The sequence below is a fragment of the Euprymna scolopes genome, chromosome 16 (genome assembly GCF_053919585.1).
Source record: "Euprymna scolopes isolate OS-2025 chromosome 16, ASM5391958v1, whole genome shotgun sequence".
Classification (NCBI taxonomy): Eukaryota; Metazoa; Mollusca; class Cephalopoda; order Sepiida; family Sepiolidae; genus Euprymna; species Euprymna scolopes.
Genome location: NC_136497.1, coordinates 51,005,930 through 51,020,261, shown reverse-complemented (window position 1 = coordinate 51,020,261; position 14,332 = coordinate 51,005,930). Strand labels below are relative to the sequence as shown.

The 14,332-nt window shown below is 32.9% G+C and overlaps 1 protein-coding gene across 1 annotated transcript; it reads right to left on the bottom strand.

Moving 5' to 3' along the window:
* Window positions 1-13,282: 13,282 nt before the first annotated feature.
* LOC145296173 (uncharacterized) lies at window positions 13,283-13,807 on the bottom strand. The gene has a single exon (XM_080142382.1). The coding sequence runs from the start codon at window positions 13,805-13,807 to the stop codon at window positions 13,283-13,285; it is 525 nt and encodes a 174-aa protein (XP_079998508.1).
* Window positions 13,808-14,332: the final 525 nt, after the last annotated feature.

Sequence of the window (14,332 nt, the reverse complement as noted above, 5' to 3'; positions counted from 1 at the left end):
TTTCTACAGTAGTACTCTTCTGCCTTCTTAAAGTACCCTTTGCTATAGTTAGCCTTTCTAGAAAGTTCAAAGTGAATCTATTATTCAATGTATTGAGATAGACTGCTCTTATTTTGGTGGATTAAATATAGGTTTGAGTTTGAACATTCCAGAAGATCACTGATTACGACAATGTTACTGAAGAAGGTCAGAGATTTCAATGTCCGAAACTCTAGTACAGCTCCAAAACCCCATAAATACAATTTTAAATTTTCTATTTTATGTCCAAAATGACTGACTTAATAATTAAAAAAAAAACACTATTACTTAATTGAAATGATTGGGCTTGATTCGAGCTAAAGAAAAAGTGGCCCAAAGATTTTTTTTAATGTTCTCTATTGACCCTAACTGTATCCGCTTTTGTATTGATATAATCTCAAATACTTATCCTGGCCTGTGTCGTCCATTTTTGTAGAATTGATAAATCACAAATTTGTGCTTAATAATATGCCTTTGGTAAACCTTTCTCCCTTACTATTGCTCACTACTCTCTATGTTGTCTGCAATATTAAAAATTCCTTTCCAAGAACATTTTTCCTAGATATCTGCTCCCTATATTTATGTGGACACTGCTGTAATGGCTTGGATCATGTCTGCCTTCAGATGTTTTTTTTGATGAGATTTTTCAGAGATATGTTTGCATATAATAGGGGCAAGTTCTTCCTCTTGTGGGGAACTTTCATCTCTCTTTCACATACCCACATATATATATACACACACACACACACATACACACAGTAAAATAAATGATGAAAAATAAAATATTGGAAAATTTATAAAATCATGTGTTCAAGCAAAGTGTGTGTGTGTATGTATGTATGTATGTGTATATATATATATATGTGTGTGTGTGTGTGTGCTTTTATTTGTTTTTTTATAGGCTTTATTTTTTTGTTGGGTGTAATTGAGAACAAAAAAATGGGAAATTTCTTAATCTTTCCTCTAAAAATGTTTAGTTGTGTTAAAGAAACTATTAAAAAAAAATTGAAACTTTTGTAATAAAACATGAATACAAATTGCGGCTTTGTATGCCTTTGAATTACGCACAGTATAAATTTTGGGACCAAAATCCACACAGCTTTTGCCTCTCTGTGGTGGTAATTTTTCTTATACCTTTTCTCTGGTTCATAAACAAATTATTTTGAAGAAAACAAAAAACCATTGGGCTAAAAAGTTTCAAGAATTGTTAGGTTGACATTTAGAATATCTTATCGTGAAAATAGAAATCCCAATCACATTCACCTTTTGTATTTTGTGAATTTTGAAAAAAGCCACTAATTATCCACTGGAAACATTGAAAAATGTTTCAATGCTTAATAAGTATTTCTTATTTTAAAATTTTCCTCTTTTTCTTTTCTTTTTAATATATTTCAAGATGGACATTGAATGATTTTAGTTTTCTAATAAAATTTCAGATGGTAAATTTAAAAAGAAAATACTAATTTTGTAATATAGATTGTGGACTTGGAACAACTTTTTTCTTTTTTTTTTTTTTTTTTTTCTTTTTTTTCTTTCTTTTTTTTTTAAATTTGGAAAATATTTTTTAAATTTTTATTCTACCATTTGGTTGGCTTCAATGGAGATCAATATAATTTTAAATATTCACAAAGAAATCTGAATTCAAATTTATATAATTACAAGTTTGGGACATTACTTGTTGGGATAAAAGAACACATTATCTACCTTACCCTTTTTTTAATCAAGGGTAGATAACTCGATTTCTTATTTGTAAGCGATGTATTTCATGTACTGGGAGAACTAATCTTTCCCTACCTAACCTCTCTCTCTCTCTCTCTCTCTCTTTAATCTAATTTATTTGTGGAAGCTTGTTTTTATCCTAATTTCATACTATTTCGAAGTGCTGCTTAATTCCTGTGTACTTAGACTTATGCAAGTTTCGCCTGGCTTGGTTTTAGAACTGCTTTGAGTAGTCCTTGCTATTTTCTTTCGTCATAAGCTTGAAGTACCCAAATGCAGCACGCAGCAACTGCTGCTTCCTCTCAAGACTCTTCTCTTGGGTGGCTATTTTGCATCTCATGTGAAGGGTCATCTCAAGCAAAATGCCAATTACTGTTACATCTCACAAAAAAATTTTTTTTTTTTTTTTAGCTTATACTTATTTTATTCCTTTTCTTCTTTTCTAATCAGTTAAGCTGAAAAACATTTTTAATGTTTTTCAGCTTAACTGATTAGTATCACCTTTTAAAGAATAATCTGATATTTTTAAAAATGAATATTCCAAATGTTACCTTCATTTTGAATACTAAAATTACTTTTAATATGCATCATTCAATTCTACATTGTGGTCCAAAGTTAAGTAATAATCTGTACTGGGTTAAAAATGCTTGGTAAAATGTTTTAAATCATTACAATTGTAATAAATGTTATTACATTTTTTCTTAAATTTTGTACTCTTTAAAACAGAAATTAAAGTTTTGTCTATTCATTTAAACATAACTCAAGATTTAGAAAATATGAATTTTAAGAATCTTCTAGAACTGCATTATTTTATATGAAAATTTGTACAAATGAAAAATGGAAGAATTTCTAGTGTAAAATGATTCTATTAAAATGTTCTGATGGTGAATAATTGAATTTAAAGCTTTGAATTTTTTAGTTATATATATATAATCTCTCCCTCTATGAAATCATTTATATCAGATCACAAATTTTACTCTGAACTGCAACACACATAACCATCTTAAATATTTCTATTTGGAGCAAAAGTCTTACAAAATAAAAAAACAAAAACTTGCACATTTAAAAAAAAAAAAAGTATTAGATTCTTTTATAATGGCTTATTGTGGCACATTTCTCCCAAATTTTGTAAAATCTAGTCAAGTAGTTCTGGTTTTGTTTTCTTTAGACAAATGATAACAGCATCATTTTCTTGACAGATCAATAGGTTTTCCTCCACATAATTTTATATATCACTTGCCTTTCTCTTTAATTTTTGTAATGGAACATTGTTGGCATTTTGTTTTGTTTTTGGAAGTGAGCTCCCAGTGCAAATTTAACATGCATCATATTATTTCACCTCAACTTTTATAATGATACCTCTCCTTACTTAACAAGTATTATTTTCACTTTTTGAATATGTTCAAATATGAATTTTTCATCTTCAATACATATATTTTTCTTAAATTGTGAAATTGTTTTAATCATTGAAAAGTCTGTCTTGCATTAAAAACAATTCCCTCTCAATTTTCATTATACCAAATTTTAAACTCAGAAATTGTTTATCATTATTTTAATTACTTGACTGTTTATTTAAAAAGAAAGTATATCTTATGCTTTGTTTTCTTATTTTTGTTTGTTTAAAAGCTAAAGGTCATCCAGCTTTCCCAAAAAATAAATTTCTGTTGGCTCCAATGTGAGATTGTAAATAAAGATGAAAGTGTCGCCTATCCCCCTCTCACTACCCTTATTTTCTAAAGAAAATCTGGTGTAAGGTGCATCCCATCCCACTCCTTCACAACAAACATCAGTAAATGTGGATAAGTTTATTGTAATCTTGTAAATTCTGTTAATATTAAAAATGACTTTTCCAAAACACAAAATTGTTTTTGTTTTGTTTTATTAATATTAAATTTTTTTATTAGATGAGATGGTCATATGTCATGGGACTAATTAAGAAAGCTACAGCGTTGGATAGTAGCAGCTGCAGTAACATGCCCCCCCTTTTTTTTTTTTGTCATTACTTGGCAACATAATTTAAGTCTTATGTGATCTTTGTAATTTAATTACTACAACAAGTAAATTAATGGAGATAAAAACTGTCTAACTAAAGTTAAAATAATTATTACTTTTTTTTCTGTATTTTATATTCACATTCAATTTTCTGCCATAAATGGAGACGAATATGTCATTCTACAAATAAGTGTTGGCTTCTGAGGAATATCATGGCCAAAAATGTTAAAAATCTTTTCTTTTTTTTTTTTTTTTACCCTCACTCACAGGATACATGTTTCGTTTATAAAAATATTACTTTTTTGCTTATCTATCATGATTTTCCACAAAGCCTGAAGACCTAATCCAAGACCTGGGAAGAGGTACACCAAAGGACTTTTTAGGTGCTACATATTAAAGCTGAGGGTTCACATATTTAAAAAAAAAAAAAAAAAAAAAAAAAAATTGCTATTTTTATTTAAGCAATCTAACCAGAGCTCAATTGAATAGGACAAAAAAAATTAATTTCTTGCATTTCGTTTTAATTAAATTTAAATTAAGAATTTAAAAAAAACAAAAAAAAACTAGAATTTGATTTTAATGAAGCATTAATTTTGGGGGGATGAAGTAAGAAATAAGGATTATTCCCGGCGCTGGTTTGACCTTCACCTTTGCACACACACATTGGTTCTGTAAACAAATATTGCGGACAAGAAAACGTTTTTAAACCAAACCGGTGTCGATTAGCATGTGTCCAGTTTGAGTCTCTTGGCTTCCAAAGTCCTAATTCCATACTTAATCCAAAATAATTAAATTTATATTTAAAAATGAAGTTGCACTTGGCTATCTCCAGTGAGATAAATAGCATTTTTGGAAGACAGTTATGTCCTTGGAATTTGGGCAGCATTCAATGAACATTTTGCTCAATGATTGCAATTAATTAGATCTTCATTTCAAAGTAATTTTTTACTTATTATAATAAACTAGCTCTCATGCCCTGGCACTGCCAGAGAAAGGAGACTAACCAAAGAGATTCCCAGAAAGTACAGAATAGTTAACTTGTTACGATAGCTTAATTAGAACGCTATTATATCAGCACGATCTGTAAAATGCAACAGAACGACTTAAACATCTATATTTAATTATTAATGTGTGTTTCTGAAAATAGGCTCACCAAGTTTCAGAAACCGAATGTAAATTGTATGTAAGCTTTATACAGTATTAAAGTACTAACATTTGGTAGATTGATTTTTTTTTTTTTTTTAATTCATTTTTTTTTTTTTTATTTATTTATTTATTTATTTTTATTTTTTTTTTTGAAGTCAAATAGTTTTTATAGGTTATTCAAATTAAATGCAATATCTTTGAAGTAACCAAAATAGTACTGCATGATGACCACATGCTGGTGTACACAGTAAGAATTCAGCAGGTTTAATGCTTTTAAATGTTGACGATGTGGCAATGAAGTTCTGCTAAATCTATATCTATAAAAGTGAGAATGTATGTGAGGATAATTCTCAACCTATATAATCTACAAATTTTTGATCTACATACTTGAAATTTGGTATATATAGGGTCTTCAAACGTGTGGAAAACTTTTTAATCAGTTTCCATCCGAAAAAAAAAAAGGCTGTTAAGGGGTCAAAGTTGAAAAGTTGATACATGATTATCAGGTTTTTATGTTTGTCAACTGTTTCACGGATGCACCTGCATTAATCGTTCACGTGACAGATTCCTTATGTTAATAAGTAGGTTTGTAAGCACTTTTTAAAGATTGTGCCAAGCTGGCCTAATGGTTATCATATTTGACACTGTCTTTAGGTTTTGATTTCGATCTCGGCTAGAGTTTTTTTACTTACATGAAGTGAACTGTTTAGAAAAAAAAAACATTATACTTGCATGCACGTTTCCGTTTCTGTATGAATTAAAAATTAATATTTATGCATATTTTATGACTTGGCGGCCTGCTAGTATAGGATAATTTCTGAATTAATTGTATTTTTTGTAGAGGGATGTAAATAGCATTTAAGTCATGAACATTTAATTATTAAATTTTATTCAATTTTTTGGTTAAAACGCAAATCCTTTTGATGGGATATTCAAATTAACGCGTTTATTTATGATTTTTTTTATTTTATTTTTTTTAATTTCAAAATCACATTATTTCAGCAGTATCTAGAAAATATAGAATTAGCTTAATTTTATCGTAAGTACCGTAGTATCATGTAATTTATATTATGTTTTTTATTTAAATTTTTTTAACATCAGATATCTAAGAAATAAAAAAAAAACAAAACAATGTTAATTATGGAAAGGATGCAGTTATTTCCATAGACAAGAAAAAAGTTTCTGAAAATTCGTCACACTTGGTGTAATTGGATAGAATTTATCAGTTTAAATGCTGTCGATAACAAAGTTTTTTTTTTTGGGGGGGGGAGTATTTTTATTTGTGGATAAATAATATAATTCATCTTCTAGTCTTATATCTTACTGAAATGTAATAAGCGTTATTTTGATTCTATACTTTTAGACCCCCACCCCCACACCACCAAAAAAAAAAACATGCAAAGTAAATATTTTATAGGAATCGTCAAAAGTGGCATCAATATTATTTCAGATGTAAATAAAAATAAATTTGTACTTTATTATTGAGGATATTCCTTCATTCCGTAAATATAAGCATGCCGATGATGATGTAGCGTTCGTTTAGTAAATGAAAAGATTAAATAAGGCTTGTGTTGGAGAATGCAACTTATATGTTAAAATTCAAATATCTGCAAATATTTGTTACAGAATTGTTTCATTATTGATGGCTTTGTTTTTAATGAGCAAACATGGGAAAACGTTCATAAAGTGCATTTTTATATTTCTCAAATGGGACGGTAACCAAGAAATCAGATTGATGCATAAGTTTTGAACTTGGAAGGAGCAGTGCATATTTCATGGCGGAAGTATTATTTGGTGAAAGATAATCGTACGGAATATGAAAAAGGAAGTAATGATGAAGTGAAGAAAATAAACAAAGGGGAATTCTCAGATTGTTATTAGTGAGTGAAAGTAACGCCCATTTCCTCTAATCGTGACTTATATAAGTCATGTATCTCGGAATTAATGTAGGAAGTGTTTAAAGTGAATGGAAGTGCCTGTTAATTTCCAGAAACCTGCATCAATTACTGTCAGGAAGCGTGAGCATTTTGGAATTGTATGTAGAGCTTTTTTCTATTCCTATTGGAACTGTAGCTGGAGAGGAAAAGCGAAATTATTTTATTATATAGATAATTATTTGTTGATCTTTACAAAAGCATTTTCATCTAATTTAATTTTTCATATTTGTCTTGCCACTCACAAAAGCATGTTTTAGCTTCTAAGTTTTAGCTTCCTAGTTTTTTTCAAGATAAGCTCTTTTATAATCTGATTCAAGTTTCTGATTGTCTCAATGCCTGTTTTACCTGCAGCCTCAACGTTTCTGCAACGTCCAGTCTTACCTTTCTTCATCTTACAAGTTTCTTTACAATTTCTTAATTCTTATCACTGGTCCAGATACAGCTTTTGCAACTTGCAGATTTTCGCAGTATCGTTATTCAACAATTTCTCATAGTAGCATTTCTAAGGATCTTTCATGTCCTGTTTTCTTTTTTCTTTTCTTTTTCCTTTCTTTTATTTATTTTTTTTTTTTCTTTTTGTTGCTAAAACTCCATTGTTATTTTGAAGAATGCATTTCTGTTCAATAATATCTAAGAGTGAGACTAGTGGTAGGTTGACCAGCCCAGATATGCCAATAATACTCCATGCATGGGCAAGTGGCGGCTTTGTAGAAATAAAGAAAACTCTCAGGTGTGAGTAATTTTCTAGCATAGTAGGAGCCCACTTTCTTTGAAGCCACCTTTAAAATATCCTTAATCTATTTGTTCCAAGTTAATATAAATTACAGTTGGGAAGATAAAGATGGTTTCAATATAGTCTGTTTTGATTCAAAACATGCCTTTGCTCATGTGTTCTGCATGAATGGTGCTTAACTGGTTGCATTTGACGTTCTAGCTATGACCCACCATCAAGTATTGTATGTAATTCACAAAACAAGTAACATGTATGTGTCTCCTTCTGTTTCTGTCAGCTAGTGGAAATGTGTCACTTCAACGATGTCCATTATGGTTTAGTTGTTTGCAATGTGGCTGTGTATGTTTTTCGAGAAAAAGTATTCATCTCAATAATGTTATTGGCTGAGGTTGTGACAACTGTTTTTCCATGATGGGGAAATGCGCTGTTTTTCAAAAGCTTTTGAGAGTTGATGTCCCATCTGTTTTTGTTATGGGATGTGTGTGCCATTCATTTGCACTTTGTTCTTGTAAAGTGGTGAGCGTTTTGCTCTTCTTTATAGAAGGGTTTTTTTGTTTTTTTTTAAAGATCTAACATCGTTTTTCTCTCGTAATGCAAAAAGACAAAATCTAATGATATAAGATGTTGTGAATTCAGCAGATCACAAGATCCCTTAATTGGTACACATCTAACCGTTTTTAAAGGAGAAAGTGATTTAAGTTATTTTCGAGCAGTATGGTGCTTTCTTGCTCTATTTTCGAAGTGAAGCAAAAACAGATGAGATTGAAAATGCCAGTAACATCTATAAAATTTTCATCAACTGCAAAACAAAGCACATGTTTATCTTTCTTCAATACATTCTGCAGAAAGTGAATATTTTAAATTTAGAATTTCAATCTGAACATTTCAGATTGCACCAAGTGTTCTTTTTTTCTTTTTCAACTGAGTATGAGAATATAATTAGTTTTTATATTAGAGATGAAATCCTAAGTTCATCAAAATTATCAGAAATTGCAAAACTAACTACAGAGGATATATATCTTGGTGCTGGAATCATGGCTTATGCTCACCAACCTATTTAAAGATACTGCAACTGAAAAGGTGTTTAGGAATGATTCCTTAAAATTCTTGATTGAACTTTCATGCCAAATTAAAACGCGATTTCCATTAGATGAAAGTAGCATTATAACTAAATTTAGAGTGCTAGATCCTACAACCATAAGAGACATTCACCAATCCCCATCAACAATTAGTGATGCATTTTCCTTCTGTATCAAAGAACCAACTAAATAATTCAAATGACTAATGGAAGTGTTTTTTGATTTCTGCAAGCGAACTTACTATTCCCACTGAAATCAAATCAAATAAAAAATGGATTAAATAATAGCAAGTTTAATTTACTTTCTTATTTTATGACAAACTTGCTTGTTTTGCCACATTCTTCTGCAAATGTCGAAAGAATTTTCTCTAGGGTAAATTGTCTGAAAACTAAATTAAAGGCAAAAACTGTAAAGGACATACTCCTGGTGAATCAGAATATGACAAGGAACACTGTATCTTTTGCACTTAGGAACCTCCATTAGCACTCCTTCAAGATCTTGAGTGGGACTGTGTATAGAATATATCAGAATATAATTTTAAAGGAAAGACTTAAACAACATTAATATACAATTAAATGGTGGAGTGGATGAAAAAGCATAATCAAATTTATTATCTTTCATGCATGTAAATTAATTTAGTATTTTGGTAATTTTTTTTTTTATTTATTAACTAGCAGGCTGCCCAGCATTGCTCGGTCATAAAATATGCTTAAATATGATATTTTGAAAGTTTGCTTAATGCATATTTCATATTCATTATTAGATTATATTGGACTCGATACATAGTAATGATTTAAAAAGTTTTTAAAAAATGACTTGTGCACGATCGCTGAGAATCGAAACCAAAACATTTAGCTTACGATTTACTTTTTCCTTTGACGTTAATGACTGTACTATGAAGACGTGTTTACTGCAAAATTAAAACAAGAAACAATAGTTGTTACATTACGCATGCATATTCATAATGCCGTTGTTCGACCTTCACCTGGCAAATTTCATTTTTTTAATCTTCACACTTTTGTGCCGATTTTCTTTGGTTAAAACACAAATATAGTTTCACATGGGTTTGAATACCCTATATATAAAGTTCCATGTCTGTAGACCAAAAACTGACAGAGGAGTTTGATAGGCAAAATTCTTTAAACAAAAATATATACTTTATATGTAATCATACACTAAAAAAGGTTTGTGTTTACCATAAGCTTTTTATGCAAATATTACGCAAATATAAATCATGTACAATATCTGCATGAATATAATTACACGTAATAGTTAACTAATCATCCCATAAGAAAACTGTAAAAACTAATAGGAAATTAATTAAAATGAATGTTTAAAAAAATATGCAAATTAGCTAGATCTTTTGCAAATAAATGTAATTCAATGACCCGTATATAACAAAGTTGTATTTTTTTTTTTTTTTTTTTTTTTTTTTTTTTTTTCAATATGAATATCAATACAAAAAAAAATTATAGAAGTATAGATTTTGGGAAATTTTCCACTTTCTTGGGCTTTTTCATGGTCAATTCTTGGGAAACTCAAAAAATCTCACTGGGATCTCTGGTTCCAATTTATGTTGCCTGTGAATGTTAAGCCGAAGAGTTTGAACAATGAGCTCTCAGATAAGGTGTTATTTGCCATGGCGATCAGTGGTTGAAGTTTTTGTGTAATTGTTAAATATATCTGGAAACCTGGCTTGCTCATCCTCTTTCTTGGCTTTGTGTATTGCTTTCCTCTTTGCCAGTAGATGCATATCCTCATTCACTGGAACTTTTATTCATTGACTCCTTCATTTGCACTTTTCTTTGATGCACAGCTTAACTTCCTCATTCCACCACCATGCCATTTTATATCTTGGGAGAACATTTTGTCCACCTGTACTCTTGGTCCTTGTGTCAGGTCACCAAAGTTGGTCATTAATAATTTTCAGTTGGTCACTTGATATTTGTTTGAGAAAGGTTGCTGCTTTGAAGACCTGGAGATGTCAAAAGCTCCTAGTGAGTCACACTACCGCTCGACACATTTGATTTTCAGGCCTAGGGGTCAACTAAGACATGAATATAAATAATTCAGCATGACTACTGCCACACATAGACTTCAATGTGATACACACAACTTTCTTTCTCCCATGGTACTATATAATCTTTAATCTATGCCACCACACAAAGACTCTTCCCAATACTAACTCTTTTTCTTACAGTCTTACTCACGAGGATAGCCAATAAAGTTGTTATATGTTAGAATGAGACTCTTGTCTTTCTTATTCTACAATAGTTCATGGTCGAATATACTGAAACTGTTAGGTTGGTGCAAAAATAATGTTGTTTTTTCTATATAGTTGAATGTCAAAAAACGACATTATTTTTCCACCGACATAATAGTTTCTGCCAGTTTCAGCTGTCTTGAAAAGTATGTGAGAGAGTGTAATCATTGTTAGTTGCAATATGGCCCTTATGGCTGTTCTCGGTGCATCAACAACCAATGAAAACTCAGCACTAGATGCAGGTGTAATACTATTGAAGTGTTAGGAAAAAATGATAGAAAAGAACAAGAAAATATAACAAAATAAGAGGAAATAGGTTTATTGAATAACTAAAGAAAAAAGTTTTTATCAGTAGATAATGGATTGAAATTTGTCCCTTAATGCAGACACGAGAGCTTGGGTGGGGTTCTAATTAAGGTATACCAATGACTCTAAGAAAAGGATCAAGCAATAGAATCAAGCAAAATTTACAGTGTTTTTATGACAGTCCAGTTGATGATGGTTAGGAGTTGCCAGTTGGATACTTGACAGTCGTGAGCTGAACACAATCGAGGACAATTAGTCACTCGGAGGTGTCTGAGAGATTGGAGTTAAAGCTGAGCGAGAGTAAATTGATCTGAGAAGAAAATCACTGGAGACTGACACAACCAGACAATTATCAATGGATGACGTCAGTGTTCCTATTTCTATGTTATGCAACTATATCACACACACACACCCAGAGTTTAACTGATTTACTTCAAGATCTCGAAGATGATTGGGCTACGCAGGAAGGTGACTAAGTGGTTAATGATACAGACTGACAACCTGAATGCACCAAGTTCAAATCCTGTTTATTCCACAGAAACATTTTCGCTTAGATATGTTGGCAACCTTCACATGGTTCCTCTTGTAAATACTCAATGTCTTTCTAAAAGGAATTCAAATTAGAAAGATATCAGGGAAAACGAATACCAACAAAAATCATCTGATTCATTCGAAATGAATGAATGATGCACAAAAATAACAACTACACATGACATAGGTCGTGCAAGTAAAGAAATTTTTGCAAGCTTTTGCCTTACTTTGTTGAAGGCTTTTAACTGAATTGTGTTCAGTGAAGTCTGCTTTCAATTGCAGGTTCAAGAAACATGAAATTTGACCATTTGTGCATTCATTTTTTTGCAAACTATCATCCTCATCTTCATAGTTGTCGTTGTTTAACCACGTTTCGGCCAACTCATCCTCTGGCCTTCTTCAGGTTGCTGTCTCACCACATTTTTGGCCAACTAATCCTCTGTCCTGCTCTAGGTAGGATTGAAACGGCTATCTTCAGACAATGCTCAACTGGAACCATAGCGATTCTACACATCTATCCACTGCGCCACAGATAAGTTGGCAAAAATGTGGTGAAACAGCAGCAATTATAAAGATGAGGATGATAGTCAGCAAAAAAAAATGAATACACATTTCATGAACCCTCATCTCAACGGATTCAAAAAGAAAAAAAATAATAAATAAAATAATATATAAATTTGACCATATTTAGAGATTCATGAATGATTCATAGCTTGCAGAGAAACTGATGAAACTGGTGACTTCTCTGTCAGAAATTTCAGAAGTCATATGCTGCAAGCGTCACCTATATTGAATAAACAGTGTGTTTGAAATATTGTGTCTGTCAAAATATATGCATATTTGGTAATACTAATGGAGAGTCTGCTATGATCACATTGCCTGAGATTAGATTCCCTTATTAGAAAAAGAACAGGGCTGTTTACAAATATATGCTGCTGTGCTGTAAAACACATTTCTGGCTTGCTTGTCTGGCAGCAACATAGCAATGATGAATGGCTCTAGAATTGATGTCTGATCAACTGAAATGAGATATTCAATCTTTTCACTTTTTCTGGCAAGTAATGACTCACCTCTTCTCTGACCACTACCACGTTTTTATTGTACTAAGCTTGAAATATAACTACAGACGTGAAGGGTGATTGGTGTCAGAGGTTACTACTGACAAGAAAGTAGCAACCGCAGCCTGTAACTGTAGCTTGTTCGTTCCCAGCATTTAGGGTGATTTCCAGTTAGGTTTTGAATATACACATGATCCCCCATGCTTAAAGTGGGCAAAGATCTTGTATGCTCACTCCACTTTTCATGCTCAATGGAGTGACGTTTTACTAGTGCCTTCTCCCTGTTTACGAGCGTTTCAGACCATGTGGGGTGGGGGCAGTACCAACCCATTGGGATCGGGATGGGATCTCTACTGGGTCGTCCGAAAACTATAAGAGCAGGGGATGCCTTCGTCTCTGGGTCGATGGATTTGCGGTATATTAGCATCGCCTGTTGAAACTTGTCCACATTGATAGACCCGCCCTCTGAGGTGTTATCCATCAGCATTCGTTTGACAGTTTTAACTGCAGTTTTTCTCTGCAGTTGGCATGAAGGTTGGCAACAGAGGTAAGGTAATGGTGGACTCCCCATGATCGGAGGAAATCCTCCCAGCAGTGAACTGGGGTCCCCCGTCAGATGTCAGCTCCTCAGGCACTCCAAAAGTCACAAAGACTTCTCTGAGGTGCTTGATGAGGCCATCTGCACCGTTTACTTGAAATACCATCGGCCAGTTGGAGTACCGGTCGACCACCACAACATAATCATGGTTCTTGTGTGTGAAGTAGTCGCTGGTGATCTTGTGGAACGTGTACTCCGGAGGCGCAGCATTAAAAGGTGGCTGCATATCATTGAACTTTGCAATACGATGGCAGTGGGTGCAATTGTCATTGATACGTTGGATGTCAATGCTGATATTGAGCCAGTAAACCGAGTCAGCCGCGCAGACACACATGGAGCTGACTCCCTGGTGGGCCGCATGCAGGGCCTCCAATATCTGTTGGCGTAATGTTGCTGACACAATGATGCGGTTGCCGGAAAGGATCATGCCATCAACAGTGCAAAGGCTGCTAGAGATGCAGTAGTATGGCCAGAGTGTGGTCCTTAGCTGTCGGCCGTCTAAAGGAAATCCATTGTGACTCAGTCAGTGCAATTCCTGTAGGTCTGCGTCCGAAAATGTAGTGCCTGCACCATGTCCCAGGAAACCACATTAGTGACTGCATAGAGAGTGTTAGACATGGATGCGTGTATCCCATCGTCCTCTCCAATATTTGCGGTGTTTTCTGGGCGAGAAGCATCATCTGCATGGCTGGCGGCTGGTGGGTACCGGGAGGTTGCGTCAGGTCCCAGGTTCTTCTTTCCAGAGATGTGGATGACTTTAAAGTTGTAGGAGAGGGTCTTTTTCTTTAGATTCAGCAGACGGCGATTGTCTATCTCCATCAAGGAGCGGTCATTGAGTATCCCAGTCGGTATACCAGTTGGTAGCCACAGTAAAGTCACAGCATCAGAGGATGTAATACTGTGTTTGGTGCAAGGTGTAGGCAACAGCGAAGGCTTCTCCTTCAATGGGTGC